At 53.2% G+C, this 21,481-nt stretch overlaps 1 protein-coding gene across 2 annotated transcripts; it reads right to left on the bottom strand.

Moving 5' to 3' along the window:
- Positions 1 to 188: 188 nt before the first annotated feature.
- Positions 189 to 20,532, bottom strand: SCARB1 (scavenger receptor class B member 1). 2 transcript variants are annotated; one of them, XM_058036881.1, is made up of 12 exons: positions 20,397 to 20,532; positions 16,907 to 17,064; positions 14,380 to 14,521; positions 13,738 to 13,941; positions 13,492 to 13,587; positions 12,860 to 12,972; positions 10,969 to 11,135; positions 10,264 to 10,382; positions 9,147 to 9,220; positions 8,276 to 8,327; positions 7,708 to 7,854; positions 189 to 1,440 (listed from the first exon to the last, which is right to left on the bottom strand). In XM_058036881.1, the coding sequence occupies exons 1-12, from the start codon at positions 20,514 to 20,516 to the stop codon at positions 1,327 to 1,329; spliced, it is 1,506 nt and encodes a 501-aa protein (XP_057892864.1). In that variant the 5' UTR covers positions 20,517 to 20,532; the 3' UTR covers positions 189 to 1,326. The 2 variants fall into 2 exon arrangements, with proteins under 2 accessions (XP_057892864.1, XP_057892865.1); XM_058036882.1 differs by lacking the exon at positions 189 to 1,440 and adding an exon at positions 3,219 to 4,632.
- Between the last annotated feature and the right edge of the window lie 949 nt (positions 20,533 to 21,481).

Below are 21,481 nucleotides of genomic sequence, written 5' to 3'. Positions count from 1 at the left end.
CCAGCACTGCCCCCTTTGGTCTTCCCAAGCTCCTGGCTGGAAGTGGGCAAGGCAGGTGTGGTAGACCACTACAGGCTAGGCATTTTCCAAAAATATTCCTGGGCTTTGGGGTTCCTCCCCACCAAAGTGTGGCCCAAGACCACCCTCCCCCAGGCGAGATCCAGCCCCAGCTCACCCAAACACACCAGTTCAGAAATCTGCAATACTTTAATCAAACCCTACTTAAGGCCGTTGTTACTTCCATGATTGCACATATTCCTGCTTCTCAAAAGCACAAATATCTTTATTAACACACCAGGATAGGGCCAAGCCTCCCCCTCCCTGTGGCCAGCCAGGGTGACCAGTGCCCCCCAGTGCCCCCCAGTGCCCACGGCCAGAGGAGCTGATCCCAGATGGCTGAGCAGGCAGCAGGGACAGTGCCAGGAGCTGAGTGACAGCTCAGATGCACCCTGAGCTCCTGCCAAGGCTCATCTCACACAGGCACCAGAGCCAGGAGAGATGAAGCAGCAGGGCTGAGAGCTGGGGTGGCTGTGGAGCACAAGGTCATGGCACAGAACTGGGGTTCCCAAAGGCACCACTGCTCCCCAAAACAGGCAGAGGCTGCAGCAACCCCAGGCAGGCTCCAGGTACTGTGGGAAGAGACATCACTGGAGTGACAGCCCCCAGAAATGATGTGCAGCACAGCCCAGTGATATCAAGTGGCAATAAAACTGAGAGTGGCTCCAGGACAGCGTGCCCCATTTGGGGAGATGAACAGTGGCTTTTAAAAAGATCACTAAATCCCATCACTGCTACCTATACAAACCTCATTTATTTTAAAGGCTGCCATTAAAGTGCCTGTTATCCCTAGCAGTAGGCAGTTTTAAATTGCAAATAACTTCTCAGATCAGTGAGCAGCAATCTTCATTCCTTCATTCCACCGGAGAGAAGGGCAGTGGCTCAGGCTGGCCCTTGGGGACAAAAAGGGTTCTTGAACACTGTGTTGAGGTTTCTGGATGAGCAGGAATGCTGAGCAGCAGGACCATCCCATGGCTGTGCTGTGCTGTGCAGGATCTCTGCCGAGCTGCCCAGGACTTCACCTTCCAGAGGGCTCTGGGGAGCTGAAGCAGTGTCACCTGCAGTGTGGTCATGTCCCAGTGGAGAGCTGTCCCGCCAGGAGCTGTGTCAGTGGGAAGGTGTCCCAGTGGGATCAGTGTCCTGTGTCCCAGGCTGGTTCATGCCTGGGCTCCGTGCTGCCTGGGGCCGTTGCTGTCCTGCAGGAGCTGTCCCAGCAGCAGGAAGGTGTCCCAGGCTGGTTCAGCTCCGTGCTGCCCAGGCTGTCCTGGCTCACGCCTGGGCTCCGTGCTGCCCGGGGCTGTCGCTGTCCTGCAGCAGCGGGGTGGTCTCAGAGGAGGGGGTGGCTCTGGCGGGGGCTCGGGGGCTCTTCTGGGCAGCTCCTCTCTGCAGGGGAGGGACAGAGGTCACAGCCTGGCCACACACAGCAGTGCCACACGTCCCCACCCAGGCCATGCACGCCCCAAACCTCCTGCAGTGGCCAAGGACCCATTTCTTCAATGGAACATTTCTGTACTTCCTTTCTGTACCTCTCACCTTACCCAAACCAGATTATTTCCATCCCTGCCCATCTGTACCACCACCCAAGCACCCAGCCTGAAGAGCTGTGGGACAGTCATCCAGATGGAAGGGACAGGACACTCTGCTGAGGGACAGAAGAGCCTGGAGAGCCCCAGGCAGGAGCTGCAGCACACACAGGCAGCCTCCTCCCCAGGTGGATATCCCCAGGACAATGCAGATGCAGCCTCTGGGGAAGGGGGAAGGTGGTGCCTTCGGGCACCAGGATGGCTTCTCCTCAGCCAAACACACCTACAGAACAGGCTCACCACCCTCAGGGCTGAGCAGGAGCCAGATACACCCTCCAACAGACCACGTGGGCCCTGACCCTAAATCCCATGGGCCCTGACCCTAATTAATGCAAGAACCTCAGGAGGAAGCAGCAGGTGACAGGACTGGGTCACTTCGTGCTGCTGGGGACAGGGACACCAACCTGGCCCTCAGCCAGAGCCTACTGCTGGCTGGGAACATGGATTGGGGTGTTGTGGAGGGACTGTGAGGCTTCTCTAACCCTCTGACCATTGCTGCTCCACCAGTGATACCACCAGGCACACCTGGAGACTCTTTGGGCATGGTGGCATTTGGCTGAAGCTTGGATTTGAGAATCCTGGAGGAATTTTCAACCTCATTGAGTCTAAAAGTGTCTACAGACCTCTGGTGAGGGGATGCAGTCAGGGCAGAATGGATGGTTAATATTCAAGAGTCACCTCCTCCAAGCTGAAGAACACTCCACCCTAACGAGGATCCCGAGCCAGGGAAAAATGCCAGCAGGACAACATGGATGAACCAGGAGCTCCTGACACAAATGCAGAAAGCAGGCACGTGGAAGGTGGGAGCAGGGACACAAAACCTGGCAGGAACACAGGGAAACTCTCCCAGCATGCAGGGATGAAGAGAGGAAAGTCAAAACCCAACTGGAACTGAATCCAGCCAAGGATGTCAGACAAGAAAGGCTTCTCTGAGTACCCAGGTAACCAAGGAAAGAGGAGGAACCACGAGGGCCTGAATGAGGCAGGGGACCCCAGAAACCAGGGCCAAGTCCAGAGCAAGGAATTTGCACCCTTGGTGGAAGAGGATGAGGTCAGAGAACATGAAGGAACCAAGACATGCACAAATCCATGGGCCAAGATGGGATGAGTGGGCTCATGTCACAGCAAGGCCATCCCCTGCTGTCTTTGACCAGTCCTGGCTCAAAGACTGGAGGAAAGCAGATCTTGAAAAGGATTAAGAAGGAAAATCTCAGGAGCTACAGAGCAGCCAGCCTCCCTTCATCCTCCAGAAAGTGATGCAGCAGGTAATTCTAGGAACCACTCCCAGCACATGAAGGACAATTAAACCATCAAGTGCAGCCCCTGGGCTTCACCAAGGGGCAGCTGTGCTTGACCACCTGTGATGGAATGAGTGGCTTGGCAGACCAGGGGAGAACAGGGCTGTTGTCTACCTGCACTCCAGGCTTTGGGCACCATCTGCCATCAAAACCTTCCAGGGAAGCTGATGAGGTTGGGATTGTTTGAGCAGGCAGTGAGGGGGACTGAGAACGGGCCAAACATCCAGGCCCAGAGCTGAGTTGGAGGCCAGCAACCATCAGTGTACACCAGGGGTCAATCTGGGTCCAGGCCTGTTGAACATCTTTATTAATGATCTGAAAAACCTGGGGGAGTGGCTGGTACACCAGAGGGCCCTCAGCAGGCTGAGAAAGAGCCTGGAAGGAGCCTCATGAAGTCCAACAAGAGGATGTACAAGGATTTCACTTGGGATGAACAGCCCCACACAGCAGCACACCCTAAAGGTCACCAGCTCTGCAGCAGGATGGCAGAAAAGGACCTGAGGGCCTTGGGGACAGCGAGCTGAGGGTGAGCTGGGTGGCAAAGGCAGCCAGCTGAGTCCTGGGCTGCTCTGCGAGTGTTGCCAGCAGCTCCTGGAGTGGTCCTTGCCCTCTGCTCATCACTGGAGGGGCCACACACGAGCACTGTGTGCAGCTCTGGGCTTCCCAGCACAAGAGAGAGATGGAGCTGCTGGGAAGAGCCCAGCAAAGGAGCACTGGAGTGATTTTGGGACTGGAGACTCTGATGTGAGCAGAGGCTGAGAGAACTGGGCCTGTCCAGCCTCCAAAAGAGAAGGCTCAGGAGATCTCAGCACTGGAAACAAGGTTCTGAAGGGAAGGTGTAAGTACAGAGCCAGGCTCTTCTTGGTGGCGTCCAGGACAAGAGCAAAGGGACACCTAAAGGGGATTCCATCTGCACATTAAGAAATACTTTTTTTTCCTTTTTGTTTTTCCTGTGAAAAGTGTAAAAACGAGAACAGCTGCCCTGGGGAATCTCCACTCCTGAAGACCTTAAGAGACATCTGGAGATGGTGCTGAGCTAGGTGACTCTGCCTGAGCACAGGGATTGGGGATGACCTCCAGAGGCCCCTTCAACCTCAACGACTCAGTGACTTTGTGTTCCTGTAATACAAACCCAGATATTTTATACATCAGAAATTCCCTCCTCTGGTCAGGGGAGGGGTGACACCACCAGTGGACTGATCTCTGTTACCCCATTCAAATAAACTTACCTCTGGAGCTCAAACACTCAGAGATGGGGGAAAAGAGGCAGGAAAAGTATTTCCTCACACCAATCCTACTGTTCCCCTGATCCCTGCTGACATTATTAGGGCTGCAGATCAGGTACACCAGGAGAAACAATAAGAGCATGTGCTTGCAACCCGGTTAAACACCAGTATTAAGACATCTAAATTGCCCCAAATAAAGCCATGAGACAGCATTGCTCCATCAAAGCTCACCAGGAGGGCATGGCTGGGAGATGTGGACAAGCAAAAGGTTTCATTTGATTGGTTTGAAGTTTAATCACATCAGGAGGAGGGAAAAGGGTGTTACCTTGACTGGGTACCCACCTACAGTCTGGCTTCCTGCAACACCGTCCCCTTAACTGGAGGCAGCTTTGTGGCAGAGGTGGCCTGATTTGCCTTATTACTGTCTGAGCTCTTTTTATTGCTACTCCAAAATAAAGAGCACTTTTCCTAGAAGACAATCAGTCTGGTTTATGGTGCACTCAGACATGGGTTTCATCAGGGTTCCAATTTTCAGAGGAGATTTGAGAAATCACTGTTCAACTAGAATCTAGTTATTAATGAAGATTTTGAAATTTAGATTAAGCTAAGTCCTATTTAGGATTTTGTTCAGTGTCAAGCCAGTTTTAAAATGGTTCTGTTTGCCTTTTGAAAGTGTCAGCACACATTACACCACAATGGCAGGGAGCTACAACACCTGGGGGCATTTTACACCCAGATTATGCATTTTTAGAGCTGTGAGTCCAACAGATGCATTTCAAACTGGCTCCACCATAAACTACACTAAGATTTGAGTGTTTCACAGCACCTCATCTGCACTGGCCTCAGAAGCCAGAGGGAGACAGGACAGCCAGGCAGGAGCTGGGTCAGGGAGCCCTTCACGCTGGCAGACACGTGAAGGTGGGGACAATGTCCCTGCTCAGTGTCCCCTCTGTCATCGCCTGTGGCTCCGGGAGGCAGAACTGTGCACGATTAGGCAATCAGAGCTAGATCAGCAACACTTCAATCAATCAAATGAGGAACACACCTTGGCTGCAAATCGCTGGCTTCCAGTTTACAACCCCTTATCTGCTCATTAGGTGGAGACGTTCATGTGTTGTTGTGCAGCTTTCTTAGAGATTTGGGAAGTCATTGAGGCTTTTTAGTCACTTTCCAGGTAGCCAGGCACTTCCTGCTGTGGATTTTTGGTTCTAACACTTCATGACTCTTTTGGCTGAGCACAGAAATACAGCTGGCTTATGCCTGGGCTTGGGATATTTCACAAGCAGATATTCAGTTGGCTTCAACGAGTACAAATCCAGCTTTTCTCCCTGACCCTTTCTAGCATGGCTAAACCTCTTTGATAGCAGGAATTAAGACTTGCACAAAGCAGGGTGAGGAAATGCCAGCTCAGGGCTGCACAAGGTGTTAGAAAGAGCTGCCCAGGCCCTTTTCAGAGCCCCTGGGCTCAGCAGCAGAGTGCAGCCTGTGTGCCAGCCAACAACCACTGATGTGTGCTGAAGGGGAGCAGTTCACCCCAGAACCATCCTGGCAGCACATTTAGGGCTTGGTGCTGAGCTCTGGGCTCCTCCTGGGCCCTAGCATCACTCCCACCTGCAGGGAAGTGTGCGGAGGAACAAGGGGATTTGGGATCATGTGTTTAAGTCACTTAAGTAATTGTAGACTTGATTAAAATCCAATTAGGTGGAACTCCGAGAACCCTGGCACTGTGTGAGGTGGGTTTGCATGGGTGTTCCAGGGAGGGCAGGAAGCAGCTGAGCAGAGGCAGCCCCTCACACAGGCTGTCCTCATCCTGCTCTCATCCCCTCACACAGGCCGCCCCTCATCCTGCTCTCATCCCCTCACACAGGCCACCCCTCATCCCGCTCTCATCCCCTCACACAGGCTGCCCCTCATCCCGCTCTCATCCCCTCACACAGGCTGCCCTCATCCTGCTCTCATCCCCTCACACAGGCTGCCCTCATCCTGCTCTCATCCCCTCACACAGGCCACCCCTCATCCCGCTCTCATCCCCTCACACAGGCGGCCCCTCAGCCTGCTCTCATCCCCTCACACAGGCCGCCCCTCATCCTGCTCTCATCCCCTCACGCACGCTGCCCTCATCCCCTCACACAGGCTCCCCTCATCCTGCTCTCATCCCCTCACACAGGCCGCCCCTCATCCTGCTCTCATCCCCTCACACACAGGCTGCCCCTCATCCTGCTCTCATCCCCTCACACAGGCCGCCCCTCATCCTGCTCTCATCCCAGAGCTGCCTTTTATCCCCATAACAGCCTCTTCACCTCTGCAGCTTTGGAGCCAGCCTAAGCCACCTGACTGCAGTGCAAAGCTAAATCAGCTTCCTTTGCTATAGGGTTAGGGTAGAAGTTAGATCCCTGCTTCCAGAACTAACGCTGGCAGAGCTCAGTGTCACCACATCACGGTGGTGCCAGAGGCACAGATCTGCACTGACTGTTTTGGCTGTTCCATATTCAGTCCTGACAGCTCAGCCTCACCCCACTGCCTGCCCCACAGCCCAGCTCCCAGCAGGCCTCAAAGGTCTTCACTTCTCAGCAAACCCAGACCCACAAAGGGTTTCCCATCTGAGGGTTTCAGTCCAGAGCTCTGTCACAGACATCTTCTATGAAAAATCCTTTCCTTAGGATTTTTCCTCCTGAGAAGCTGAGAGGCCTCAGGAACAAAATGTGAACAATGGTTATCTGCTGCTGTGGAATGCAACAGGTGCATCTGGGATTGGGCTCATGTGGTTGTTTCTAATTAATGGCCAATCACAGTCAGCTGACTTGGACTTTCTGAGCCACAAGCCTTTGTTATCATTCTTTCTTTTTCTATTCTTAGCTAGCCTTCTGATGAAATCCTTTCTTCTAGTATAGTTTTAATATAATATATAATAAAATAATCAATCAGCCTTCTGAAACATGGAGTCAGATCCTCGTCTCTTCCCTCATCCTCAGACCCCTGTGAACACGGTCACAGACTCTTTGGAGCAGTTTGCACAGCAAGGGAGTTCCAAGGAAACACAGAATCTGTGCTGGGCTGAGGAGCAGCCACAGCAGCTCTGTCCCCTCTGCAAGAACACAGCAAGTGCATTTCATTAGCAGGCTGTGTTCAGACAGCTCCATCCTCTGGAGAAGGCTCTGTTCTGACTGGAAAAACGCTGGGAGCCTGCAGAGATGCAACAGCACAGACCTGCTGCTGCCTTCTAGGGAGACTGGCTTGATAAACCAGGATTGTTCCTCCATTAGCTGGGTGAGCTGAGAAATACCTGCTCCTCCAGGCAGCCACGTCCAACACTGCCGTGCACCAAAAACAATAGGAATGCTTCATGTTACCTATCTGCAGCCCAGTTTCTAGATGGCTCAGGAAGCCCTGTTGCTGTCTGCTGGCACCTGGCACCAGCAGGACATGGTTGGTGGCATCAGCCAGTGTTTCCTCACACAGGTTAGATTGGCAGCCCAAACTGCATCCTCTGATTGAGTGTGATTTGACTGACAGCACTTCCCACAGGCACCTGCAGGGCCTTACCTTCCTCCTTGCCATGAGGAGAGCTGCTGAGACAAGGAGAGGGACACTGAGGCCAAGGAGGATGTACTGCAGGTACTCCAGCACCGAGGGCAGCAGCACCAGGTTGGTGTAAAACTGCTTCAGCACTGAGCCTTCAATGGATCCACTCTGCCCAAAAAAGCAACCTGTCAGTGGCATCTCCCTTCATCCAGGCTGAGGCTAGCTGAATGATTCCCTTCCCACCACCTCCCAGCATAAATTAGGGAAGTTATGCAAGATTCAGCCAGGCTAAAAGCTTTTACTGAATAGCAGGAGTCAGCTGGAGGCTGCACTCCCACACCCACAGGAGGACAGGGATGCTGGCAGCTCTGTCCAGGGCCCCACTTAACCCCACATCTAGGGCAGAGCCAGAGATTTACCAAGTATAGAGCAGGGTTTGTTCAGCTCAGAGGGATTAATGGCATAGCCAAGTATTGAAAAGCCTTCTGTTGGTGCTTAATTAGTCTGGCTGGCTTAAAGCTTTATGCAAAGTGGAGTTTCCCCAGCACTGGGTGATGGGGAGAGAACCAGGCTGAGGAAGGCAGCTTACCTCTGCAAACCACAGCAGCGGCAGGACCACGGGCTTAATCTGCCCTGTTTGACTGGGAGGGAAGAAAATCAAAAAAGAAACACAAGCTTAGGTTTATGGTTGATCAGGTCACAATTAGCAGCACAATTCTTCCTGAGGGGCCACGTCTGACACACTGACAGTGGCCAGGAAACCATGAGGGGGTGGCAATCCCAAGGTGAGCTGCTCCCACCTTGGGGACCAGGTGCTTCCCATGCAGGAGCAGAGCTTGTGCTTCCATGGGGGTTTAACTGACCAAGGACAGCAGGAAGTGCCATCCCAACACTGGGAGATGAAACTGAGAGCAGCAGAATGCCAAAGTTTCTGTCTCAGTCACCTGGGGGGCACCATGGCACTGCCTGGGGGTTTGCCTCCCAGCCCAAGCAGCAAGAGCACACTCCCACCCTTGCTGGTATTTAACATCTGGCACCACAGTTTGGTAACAGAGACCTCTTGTTTGCTTCCACAGAGCTGGAAGTGCCTTGTGGACACAGGTTTCACTCTCTACCCCTCAGGCAAAGTGGGTTTTGCCTCATCTGAGAGGCAGCACAGTGGAGGAGAACAAGGTGAACCTCCTGCCCCACCAGGAGGAACAATCCCTCCCTCAGCTGTCTGTGAGGGACAGGGACACTGCCCCAGCTGAGCAAACAGGCAGCCACTCTCTGCACTGCTAAGGGATGAACTTGTGACCACTGCAATGGCTGATGTTTCAACGGGAGCCAGCTGGCTCCAGCAATGGGACAACTGCCCATGGCAAAGCTTTGCAGAGAGTAAACTCTGCAGCAAGCTCAGCACCAGCAGAGCTCCCTGCTCAGGGAGGGCAGATGGACATTTCTGGGAGGTGAGCACTTACATGATACCAGACACGTGCTTTATGTACAGGTTCAGCTGCAGCTTGATGGAGCAGTTCATGGGGATGCCCGTCATCTGCAGGGGAAGAGAACAACCAGTTCATCAGTGACTTCCTGGGACCAACAGACCCTGTCCAGCATTCCAAGCCCATGAAAGACATCACACTTCAAATCTGGTCAAGTTGACACCCATTAAGACATTGGTTTCTCATGACTCTGCAGTTTTGCAACACATTTTTACAAGCAGAGAATTTTTGTTGGACTGTCCCTGTTTGTAGTCAGCAGCCTACAGCTAGATAAAAATGCAGTTAACTGTACTGTTATCAGGAGATGTTTGATACTGTAATAAACTTAATTAGATTTTCATAACTACGATAAGAACAGCAGTCAGAACCCAATGTCGAGATAACACACACAGTTTACCTCACCTCAAGAGGGAAACAGGTTTTTTTTTTGCTTGAGCAAATATCACAGAACATTTAGAAAAACTGACCTCACACAACACAGGCTGTGGGTGGAAAATCTCAAAGTCCCTTTGCCATCAGCAGCTGGGACAGGATACCTCAGGACAGCCCAAACCTCCCCTCTGGAGTGGTGACTTCACCCTCACACTGGGGGTACAGGAGGGGTGTAATACAGCAGCCCAGTGCAAGAGCAGTTCCAGATGGGCAGGCTGAGAGAAGGGAAGAAGCCAGCCCAGAAATGGAGGTGCCAGCCCAAAAATGGAGGTGCCAGCTTGAGGCACAGCGTGCTCCTCAGGCTCTGCCAGCCAGCTCTCATGGCAATGTGCACTGGCAGAGTTGGGGCAGAGCTGCGCTGCTGCCAGATACACCTCCTGGTGTTATAGGCCTGAGTCAGTGGAAAGAGTTTCACTGTGCTTATCAAAACAATTATGTTTATAATTAGTTCTGCAATTCTCCAGGAGCCAGGCTAATTATTCAATTAGTTCATGGCTTTGACATTTTTATCTGCACATGCCCTCGCCAGTCTTTGCACTCTGGAACCTGCTGGGATCAGCGCCACGAGAGCAGAGCGGTGCCAGCACTCGGCTGATGGCAGGGTCCCCCTGGGCTGGGCTGGTCCCTGGGCTCACGGGGGACCCTGGGGGGGCTCACTCACGGGGTGCACATCCAGGAAAAGCCCGTGCTGCTCCTTGCTGGGGTGCAGGCCTTCCACTGCATCCACCAGGGACGGGTCGGCGTTGTAGAAGTGAGGGTGGGAAATGAACATCGGTGCATCTGGGGGAGATTAAAGGCATCTTCAGCTGCTCCACACCCAACTAAAAGCTTTATTTGAGGTCTTTACCGCCTTGCAGTACTTGTTCTGAACAGGCTTTTATAATTTCTCCTCCCAGCCAGTAATCTCCTCCCCCTCCTTCCCTGCAGGTTGTTCCACTGATCTGGGAGGGCTCAGGACCACCCACTCTGTCCCACCACCATGCCATGGTAACCCCTGTGCCCAGACACCAGTTAGGGACACACTGGCCTGTCACACACACACTCAGTGTCCAAAGCTGACATTTAATTTGGGATCTGTGTGGGCTGCCTCCTCCTTGCTCCCCCAGCAGCCCAGGGGATGCAATGCTCCCGCTGTACCCCAGGCATTCCCACAAATGCCAGGCTCTCACAGGGCTGGGCACTAAAGATCAGGCACAAAGGGTTTCCCCTCGCTGCTGAGAGGTCTGTGGGAGTGCAGAGAGCCCACCAGTACTTCTCAGCACCCCAGCAGGCACTAGAGCTGTTTTTTCAGACAATCAAGCTTCTGCTGCATCTCAAATTTAATACAGGTCCACTGAGGAGAGCCAGGGTGGGGGAAAGGACTTACTGAGCCTGCAGGTGCTGACGTTCTGGATGCCAGACTGCATGCAGGGGCAGAAGCCCTCGTTGGGTGGGTAGTCTGTGCCGTTGGCAAAGAGGGTTTTGGGCGCCACGAAGCGGAAGGTGGGCACACCCTGGAACTGCCCCGACTCCTCGTACACCAGCGTCATGGACCTGCAATGGTTCAGGGGAGAGGGATCAGCATTGGCCAACAGGCTCCCAGCACAGCACTGGCTGCTTATCTTGCCCGGATAAGATGCAGTTGCAATGTAACTTAGACTTTGAGATCAAGATAAACCCTCAGCAGTGCTTTGGGGAATGAGGATTGAAACCTTTTGCTTTCCATGTTTTAAGCACATCTAAAGGGTTGTTCAGGACTAGTCAGGCAGAGAAACCACAAGCTTATAAGAAGTCTGTTTGCTATATCCAGGTGAGATTTGTTTAAAGGCATGCAGTAATCCCCAGGGCTGCTCTCCAAGAGATAATACCCACTTTATGCAAGCCCTGGCTCTGAGGTGCTCCGTTACAGGGCAGGGACACTGCAGAAATCTCTTTTGCAAGCCAACTCCAGCACCAGGGACAATGGAAAATTTCCCTGCATGACACAGCAAGATTTTTTTCTTCCTACTAGAGGCTGTTGATACTGTGCTGCAATATTGCTGGCCAGGTTTGGCCCAAGCTTCCAGGACAAAAATTGGCTCCCTTCACTTGAGTGAGGCTTGCAGGGATCAGAGAGTCACAGAATGGGTCACAGTGGGCTGCCAGGACAGCCAGGGCAGGCCAAGGGGATGCTCATTCCCACAGAGGGATGGTCCCTCCTGATGCTGGGAGCAAGGACGGGGGTTCAGGGCATGTTCAGCAGTTACAGATGGGCCTTTTGGCTCTGCTCACCTCCCAGTGAAGAGGCAGAGCTCGCTGCAGCCCAGCAGCAGGACAAAACCTTGGTGGCTGCCTCAGCATCAGCTGCACAGAGAGGCAGCAATGCTCTGAGCCCAACTGATGTGTGTGACTGTCCACAGAGGCTGAGGCAGAGGTCTGGGGAGGAGACACAGCTCTGTCTGAGAGGCTGAGCCACTTCCCCACAGTTCTGTGTGACAGGAAACTCCTGTGCCAGCAAGAAACCAAGCTGGGTTTCCTTCACTTCACTGGGAGCATGCTCTGTTCCAGAGGTTCCTGGAGTCTGACAGGAACAGGAATGTGTTTAAACTTCAGCTACAGGTAAACTTCCGTGTAAACTCCTGGCTCCAGGTCACTCTGGTGTTTGCTGATGTCCCTTGTGCAGAGGAATCCCTGTGCTGTTCCCAGCTCAGCTGTTTGTTCACTGCTCATTGTTCTCTGTTCACTTGCTTGTTTTGCAGCTCTATCTACAAAGCTGGAATTAGCATTATCTTCCCCGGGCTAGGGACAGGGGTTTTGTGCCTGCTTCCCTCCTTCCAGCCTCAGGGACAGGCACACAGGCCAGCTCTGAGGGGTGCTTTAACCCCTGGGTGATCAGCTAAGGCAGAGCCTGGAGATGGTGGCACGAGTTTCCTCCCAGACATAATTCCTCCAAGGGTTTAGTCAGCTGAAAGAGTTCTGCAGTTCCAGTTGCATTTCCCTCTGACAACCCTTACTTCTCCTTCTGACTGTCCACATCTTATCTAGATCAGATAACCACATCTGGTTCTTTTCTGCTGATTAAAGTGGGCAAGCTGGACATCTCCAGCGATCTGGAAAATATTTATGGACACCACAAGATGCTGACAATGAGACAACTACCCTGTTTGCAAAGCTCAGAGATAATGCAGACCCAAACTGAACTTTAGCTACCAAAAACAATTCCTGAGGCCTCTGTGTGTGCAGGATGGGAGCAGCTGTCCTGCCACCTGCACGGGGACAGGCCAGCAGCGTGGCCTCACCTGCAGGCATCAGGGCTGTAGAACTGCAGGGAGGTTGGGGACATGAAGGGTGGCCACATCTCCCCTGCTGTCCCGTTGATCATGTTGCACTGGCTGCTCCTCCAGTAATCCACCTGTGGGACAGGGGGAGAGAGAAGAACTCAGAAGGATTCCCTGCATGGAACGTCCACCACCCCACACTGCTTCCACAGCAGCACCAAAGTTCTTTCCCATCTCAGGCATATTTTCCATCCTCCAAGATTCTGTGAACCAAACAATTAATGGACAAGATCCCCCTGCCCCCAGAGCCTGAGTTCTACAGCTGATTTTAGTTAGGAGCACAATTCCACAAGGGAAGAGTAAAGCATCCTTTAACACCTTCAACACAGCCCACAGGAGCCTGAGATTTCAACCAATAGAGGCAACCAGCCCCAACAGCACTGCAAGGGAGTGCAAGTGAAAAACCCATGAGGAGATGAATTTACTGCTTCCTGAATAGCCCCTTGCCACATGGCTGCCTCCTGGCAACTTGCTGAAACAGAAATTGCAGCACTTGAAGTCCTGTAGAAACTTTTCTTCGCCCCAGAGCTTTCAGGTGACCCTGCTTTAATCAGGCACTGCCCATAATTCAAGGTTGGCTGCCAGACTCTCACCTTCTTGAGCCCATTCCATGAATCCACCATGTGAACCTGGCTGATGTTGTTCATGCCCGTGTTTACTGTGAACAGCCCCGAGTTGGAGTTGTTGAACTGCAGAGAGAAGGAAGGAATGACTGTTTAATCTCCTGCACACAACACGTGCCTGACTCTGGGTGCCCCATCAGCTTCTGCTCAGCTCAGTTTCTGAGCTACCCCACGATCAATATTGCTGGGATTTTCGCATTCCCAACCATCACTTACATCCATGAATAATCCAAACTTCCCCTTGAAAGGGAGCAGGCCAGGAACAATCATATTTATTGCATCTATCAGGGGGTCTTCGTAGCCCCACATGATCTCGCCCACGGTGCGGTTCATGAACGCCTCCTGCTTCAGGCTGGCCAGGGCTCCACTCAGCAAAAGCTTCAACAGGTCTGGCAGTTTTTCCACCATCACAGCTGCTCCCTGAGAAAGGAAACAAATGTCTGCAACGAGAGGCCCATCTTTAGCAAAGATGAAGCATTTTTGGTGTTAACCCCAATTGTTCTGCTGCTCCCATCCATAGCCCCAGAGGAATGCTCTGGACAGACTGAGGTTCTTCATTTGTTCCCAGTTGGGGAAGGAAGCAGTTGTGGGCTCACAGGCTTGATTTCCCCACAGGATGCTCAGATGAGGCTGCAGACTCCAGACCAGCTGCTCTGCACGCTCTGGTTTTGGAACAGAGCAGCCTAACAGAACAATTAACACTCATAAAGCAGAAAATTGCATTATATAAGCTTAACCACCTCATTGCTTGATCAGCCCCAAGCCCTACAAGAAAGTGATTCAGTGATTCAATGCTGGCTATCACCACCCTCCCTGCAAGCTCAGAAGGTGGAACCCATCCAGGCAAGAAGCACTTACCATCAGCATGATGTTTGGCACCACAATGTACTCGTCCTCCGTGCCATTGGACAGGTGGGGCTGGAAGAAAAGCTGTCGGTACTCCAGGTAGGAAACGGTGTCGTTGTCATGGAATGTGATATTTGTTTTAACCCTGTACTCCCTGCGAAGAGATGGCAGATCATGGCAACCCACCCCCAGGCAGAGCCCCTCGAACAGAATGGGCTGCACAGGCCTGGGCTGGTGCTGGGGGAGACCAAAGCCCAGTGAGGAGCCATGGGGCAGCTGGGGAGGCAGTGAGGGACAGATATAAACCAGATATAAACCCCCCACCCCAAGCAGGGTTAGGGTCTGTCAGGAGAGAGCAGCCCAAAAGCCACGCATCCCCGACAGGTTGGATTCTTGCAGGCACAAAGTGTTCTTTCCCAACTCATTACCCAAGAAATTGAAGGCAAAACAGCAAATCCCCTCTGTTGCTTCACCAACAGTCCCTGTAAAGCCCAGGCACAGCAGAGAGGTGCCCAGGCACGCAGAGCCACAGCACCCACACACCAAACAAGCTGCACGCAGGAGAGGAGCGGCCAAGGTGCCCCATGTGCCACCAGGAGTTTGCTCCCAAGCAGATGGGACAGCTCCTGGGCTCAGGGCAGCCCCCACACAGCATCATGGCCCTGCTGCTCCTCAGGGCTTCAGGCCATCCATGTCCTGCACACCTTCCAGCTTGCATGATTTCCACATTCTGTACTGTGTTAGTGTGTATTTCTGAACTCCATATGAAGCATCAGCAGCTCTCCTCACAGCTCAGTCCCACAGCACAATCCTTTTCCTCTCCCCAGTCCCACAGCACAATCCTTTTCCTCTCCCCAGTCACTCTCAATCCTTTTCCAGCCCCAGAACCAAGGACACCACTGCAGCTCCAGCCCCAACAAGTGCAATCAACAGGGAATGGAGAGGAGCAACCTGGGAGGGTGAGACTGCACAACCTGGAGCTGGAATTGGACAATGAACGTCAATATGGAAATGAACCAAAACTTATAAAAGTGTGAAAACTCATTACATGTCATCCAGCTTGGGTGTAGCCCTGGCTGGGCTCTTGCACTGCCCAAGGTGCATCCTTTGAAGGCCTTTTAATAAATCTCTACTTTATTAATTTAACTCTGTCCAGCCTCTGTTCCAGGGAGCCTCTCAAGGCACCAGCCCAGTGCTCTGGGCTTTAGAGCTCACACCACAGGAGCATCCCCAGCCCCATGGGGGCTGCAGGGCTCTGTCCCCAGCATCACAACCCTGTCACTGCTCCTGGAGGAGCTGAAGCTCAGCTCACCAGCAAAAACAAAGTCCTCCACTGTGGAGCCTCTGTTTTACAGCCCACATTAGGGAAGGGCACTAATCTTGCTCAGCAGGAACACAAGGACACTAATAAGCTTTGCCCCTTTGTTTATTCTTATTTACAGCAAGTGAGGCTTTTCCCCAAGCCAACAAAGAGATGCAGTGGAAACATACAGAACCCACGGGGGGGACCTGGCAAGGCCAGGGCAAACAAGGGCACATACATACTGCAGGTGTCCCCTCACACTGCTCAAACAGCTTTGGATTAACCAGTAAGCTTCCCACATGAGCTTGCTTAGGCTGCTGTTCAACCTCACCCCACTACTGCAGGTACTAATACACTGGAAATCACTGCTCATGGCAAGTTCACACATTCAACTCAACATCAATCACTCTGAGGTGCTGAGAACCACCTGGGGCTTCAGGCAGCACCCTCAAACAGGCCCAGCCCTGCTGTGTGTGGGCCTGACCCGGTGCTGGTGCTCCATGCTGGCTCCCGTGAGCAGAGCACTCATTTTGGGCATGTTCAGGTATCATGTTAGATAAGGACTTAGGCTGGCCCATAAATTTGATATTGAGGTGACTCCAGCTCAGGAGCTGGGCTCTTCAATGCACAGTGAAGATAAAAGAAGAGCACTCTGAAGACAGGGTCACCCACCACCACACCAACACCCCTCATACCCACGTTTGGGCCGTACCAGCCCAGGTCTGCCTGCCCAACAGGCCCCAGAAAAAGGCTGAGCTCCACAACTCAGTGGAGCACCCACCAACCTCCCTGTCTCAGTGGCCAGGGCTCCTGCCTGTGTCTTCAGCAAGATCAGAGCAACTAGAGCACATCTGGGTCCCTCCAAAGTCCAGAGCACATCTGGGTCCCTCCAAGGTCCATTGCCCCTGGGCTCTCAGTGAGGCTGCTGATGCCATGTCCTCCTGCCAGAGGAGCCAGGCAGCAGGCTGGCAGGCAGCACAGGTCAGGCCCATGCCAGGCTGGGGCACAGGGGGCACCTGACCTGTACACGTAGGTCAGACAGACAGAGAGACAGAGGTGAGGCCCGTGCCAGGCTGGGGCACAGGGGCACCTGACCTGTACACGTAGGGTCAGACAGACAGACAGAGGTGAGGCCCGTGCCAGGCTGGGGCACAGGGGCACCTGACCTGTACACATAGGTCAGACAGACAGACAGAGGTGAGGCCCGTGCCAGGCTGGGGCACAGGGGCACCTAACCTGTACACGTAGGGCCCACGCTGGCTCAGCACTGGCTTCTCTCCCCGCAGGACCTGCTTGGGGTTCAGCACCTCGAAGAAATGCACTGACAAGTAGAAGGGGACAGGGATGTCTTTCCACATCTGGAAGGAGATGCTGCTGGGGTCGATCCTGACGTTCTGTAAGGCAGAAGAAATAAAGGGACACAACATTGGGGCTCTGTGGCTGCAGGTGAACACATCCACCCTCGGTGGCAGGCACAGATGCTCTCCAGAGGATCCAGGTGTTTTTGGCAGACAAACCCAGCTAGATATACAGTGAGAAATCCTGTGGGTGCAGAAGCATCAGGTTTATGCTTAGAAGCCAGGATGTCTGCTGGCTTATTTATTCAGGCTTAACTTTCCTAATCCTGCCCACAGGGCTTCCGAGTGTTTGATGTGCTGCAGACTGGGCTCTGAATTATTCACTACTCTGCACGTTTTACTTGTCTGTCCCAAAGGCCTCTGCTCGTGGCTTTGGCAGCTCCACACAGCTAAGAGCCAGCAGGGAGAAGTGGCACAGCTATCCTCACAGCTGCCTGGGCACCAGCAGGGAGAGCCCACCAGATTGCCAAAAGGAAGATGGAGAACTGGGAGGGCAAAGCAGCACAGCCCAGGACATCCCTGGCTGCTCTCAGCTGCCAGCCTGCATTGACTCACAGCTGATGATGAGGCAGGTCAAAGGCAAGGCACAATCCTGCTCCCATATCACTGTCCTGAGTGCTGGGAAATGCCTGCAGGAGCTCAGAGACACCCTAAGCCCTCCCCAGCCCAGATCCCCTGCACTCCCTCCCTGCCTCCAGGGTGCTGCAGGAGGGCAGGAGCCTGTTCCTTCTTGAACACCCACTTTGGATGGGTTCCACCCTAATCTTTTCTCCTGGGAGCAGAGATCCATGTCCCTGCTTAGGTAACCCAGGCAGATTATGGAAGTGGGGCTGATCCATGAGCAGGAGGAGGGATGTGGGCTTTGTGCTGGTGCAGCTCAGCAGCTCCTGCTCTGGAGCAGCTCCATCTCACTGGGCACAAATTTGCTGACACAGGGGGTTGAGGTGCCAGAGGTTTCCCCACACCACCTCTTCTCTCGTTGAGGAATTTTATGGGAAAGCTGAGCTACCTGTGAGCAGCAAGCCCCTGCAAGCCCCTCATCCACCCCAATCCCTGGGAACACATCTCCACAACGCTGTGGAACCCATCTAACCTGGCAAACCCTCCCAACCACCACATGCTGCTCTCATTTTGCCAGCCTCAAGGATTTCAAGGTAGAAAGGAGCAGTAATAGGGCAGATTTTTATTTAGTCTGCTTTACAACCCCAATTTCCAAGCATAAAATGGATTTATGACCAAGAACATCTCATTCCTTTAGTTGCTTGTTCTGTCTCGCACTCCCTTGACCACTTGTTGCAGATGTATTTACTTTTGTAAGAAGCACCCAGTCAGATGGAGCTACATCCCAGCTCCCTCCCCACCTGGGCTCACCAGCTCCAGGTACTCCTCAGGTGCTCCTAAGATCCCCAAAACGGGGTAAAAGAGCTTAAAATTAAGCTATTTTTAGGTCAAAACAAACACGGTCATTTGTCTGAGATAAAAACAGAGTATTTGTCAACCAAATGGCTTGCAAAGGGTCACTGAGTTGTTTGACCCCTCGTGACCAGGCTGATCTTTGTTCCTGGGGAACTGAAAGGAACTGGTTACTGCCCATCAGCTCCAGATGGGGCCAGGACCATGCTGCTCCTGCTCCCAGGACAGCACCTGAGCTCCCAAGGGGAGCAGAGCTGATGCAGCCTCACTCACTGTGTGCACGTCTGTGCCATTCCAGATGCTCCCAGAAAAGCAAAATTCCCCAGGTTTCGCAGGGCCAGCCCCACAGGCAGCCCAGTGCAGATGGGGCAGGCTCCACGCTCCCTGCTTTCCCTGCAGGCTTCACCCAAAGATATCCTGGTAACAACCACCTGTCCATAGGTAAGTGCTTTTCCATCAGGATTCACCATCCTGACAGAGCTCAGGAGGCCAGGATGGGCAAACCAGCCTTTACCTGCTCAACCCCAGCCCTTCTAGCTCCTCTTACCCACACTGAAGACCAACCCAGGAGTTTCAGCAAGGACCTGAATGTTTCTCATCACCTGTCGTCACTCGGTTATTAGGCTTGATGTGAAATGGAAAATAATGAGCGGAGGGTAATTTTGTGTCATGTTGAAGATGGGGAGACCAAGGGCTTGAGGTGAAGGGAGGAAAAACAAGGGTTGATCTTTTTTTCATCTTCTGTTCTCATTGCAAATTATTAGAACTTAGCTAATTAGGTTGAAAAAATCAGGATTAGCTAAAAAGAGGGCAGAGAGGCTTTTGCACAAAAAGCGTCATTTCTGTCCTGCAGGGGCCATTCGGCCTTTTATTCGCAGGTACCAGTTCCTGATGTGCTGAAGCTGAACAAAGGCTTTGTGCTGTTTAATGCACAGGGCTGTGGGCTCTGCCCTTGCGAGGGGTGAGTTTAAGTAGGTCATTTTCGGCACAGCCTTTGCGCCACACGCGGCGCCAGCCATTGGCTACGAGCTGTTTGTTCACCTCTTTCATCAGAAGCAAATTTTCAGGGGCTGACCTGGGTAGGTGGAAGCTTGGAGAAAGGCCAAGGCACGGAGCACATCTGCCTTGGACAGGGAGAAAAAGGTTTGGCTAAATGTGGGGATGAGCTCTACATTACAGCAGGTGGGACAGGAGTGCTGCTTCATAAAACTGTGCAGAGTTACTGAGCAGAGCAACAACTCCATCCACAGCCCCACATTCTGGGGACAAACCCCCTTCAGCCTCAGGACCTCTCCTGTGGATAAAACAGGTGTTCAGAGAAGCAACTCTTCAGGATTTCAGTCTAAAGGACTTCTTTCTGAAGGAGAGAGGATAACTGGGAGCCTGCTCCATGCAAAGGGATCCTCTGGAGAGCTCCTGTTTCCAGCCGGGAAAGCATCTCACGTGTAGCCCGGCAGTGTGCTCATCTACTTATGAAAGGAATGACTGGTGCCGCAGGTAGAGGCAGGAGGGCAGGGGAAGTGTCGGTGCTCAGGGTGATGCTCTGCCAAGCATCCCCAGCTAATCCCAGCGATGCAAAGAGCCCTCGTTAGCTACCCAGGGCTGCTTCACCTGCTCTCTGCGGGCATATTTGCTGTCACCAAGGGTGGAACACCCCAAACCGCATTTGCCCAGAGGCTGCTCGGAGCTGCAGCAGCGACGCTGCCTCTTCCAGCGCTCGGCTTTACGGAGCACACTGCACAAGGGAAAGGCTCAGCAGCCCCAGCCCGCAGCGCACCGGCCCCGGCCGCCGACAGCACCGCCCCGAGCCCCGCACCCCTGTGGGCCCCTGCCCCGACCCCGCTCCGCACCGCATGCCGCACCGAGCCCCGCAGCGCACACGGCCTCCAGCGCGGCCTCCAGCCCCACTTCCAGCGAGCCCGCACCGAGCGGAGCCCCCGCCGCGCCCCGCTGACCTTGATGACCTGCTGCCGGACGATGAGCGGCCCCAGCAGCAGCAGGCAGCCCCCCAGGAGCGCGCAGGCTAGCCCGGCCAGCCCCAGCCCCACGGACAGCCTGCGGCGGGCCACGGCCATGGCGGGGCGGAGCCGGTACCGGGAGCGGAGCGGCCCCGCCGCTTTATGGATGGCCCCGCGGCCCGGCCCGGCCCGGCCCGGACCAGGGGGCGGGGCCGCGCGGACGGGGCGGGGCTGGTGAGGAAGGCCACGCCCACGGCCACGCCCCCCGCGGGAGGCGCGACGGGAAAGGGAAGGCGAGCGTCGATGTGAACCCGTGTGTGAGCACGGCAAAACGGGCACAACGGTAAAGTACTGAGAGGAAATGTACAAATAAATATATAGACGGATAAAATATCGCTCAGTCATGCAATTGTAGAATGGAGTGGTTTGCGTTGGACGGGACTTTAAAGATCATCTCGTGGGCAGGGACACCTTCCACTGTCCCAGGCTGCTCCAACCCCATCCAACCTGGGCTTGGGCACTGCCAGGGATCCAGGGGCAGCCACAGCTTCTCTGGGAAATATGTCCCTGTGCCTCACCATCACCACAGTAAAGATTTTTATCCTAATATCTGATCTAAACCTATTTTTTACAGTTCATAAGCCATTCCTTCTTGTTCTGTCATTACATGCTAGACAAAAAATACATAAAAGTGCTTGTGTTCATGCGTATATGTATATATATTTCAGTTTGAAGTCATTCCTTCTTGTTCATGTGTATATGTATATATATTTCAGTTTGAAGTCATTCCTTCTTGTTCTGTCACTAGACAAAAAAAAACAAACAAACATAAACCATGTTTCTATTCATGTGTATATGTATATATATGTATGTCTTGCCTGAGGAGTAAGCATCCATCACCCATTAACCTGCCTCTGTTTTTCTGTGTAACCCAACTCTGCTTTTCCAAAAAAACTGAGTCTCTTTTCCATCTTCTGCATCTGAACATGGCCCAGAATAAAAACCTTGCTGAGACTCATCCCCAGAGGCATCCAGAAGGCAGCAGAAAATAAAGAGTCCAGTTTGTGACAGCCTGTTTTAAA

Source organism: Melospiza georgiana, chromosome 18, assembly GCF_028018845.1.
Source record: "Melospiza georgiana isolate bMelGeo1 chromosome 18, bMelGeo1.pri, whole genome shotgun sequence".
NCBI classification, from domain to species: domain Eukaryota; kingdom Metazoa; phylum Chordata; class Aves; order Passeriformes; family Passerellidae; genus Melospiza; species Melospiza georgiana.
This window is presented reverse-complemented; position numbering and strand designations above follow the sequence as displayed.

Bases quoted from the DNA above. Each gene is read 5' to 3' on its own strand.
- SCARB1 (XM_058036882.1), bottom strand. From the start codon at position 20,516: ATGGCCGTGGCCCGCCGCAGGCTGTCCGTGGGGCTGGGGCTGGCCGGG. The intron at 12,973-13,491 runs GTGAGAGTCTGG...CCTGTCCCACAG, and splicing joins CATGGAATGGGCTCAAGAAG to GTGGATTACTGGAGGAGCAG. The intron at 7,855-8,275 runs GTAAGCTGCCTT...TTTTTTGGGCAG, and splicing joins CGCTGCTGTGGTTTGCAGAG to AGTGGATCCATTGAAGGCTC.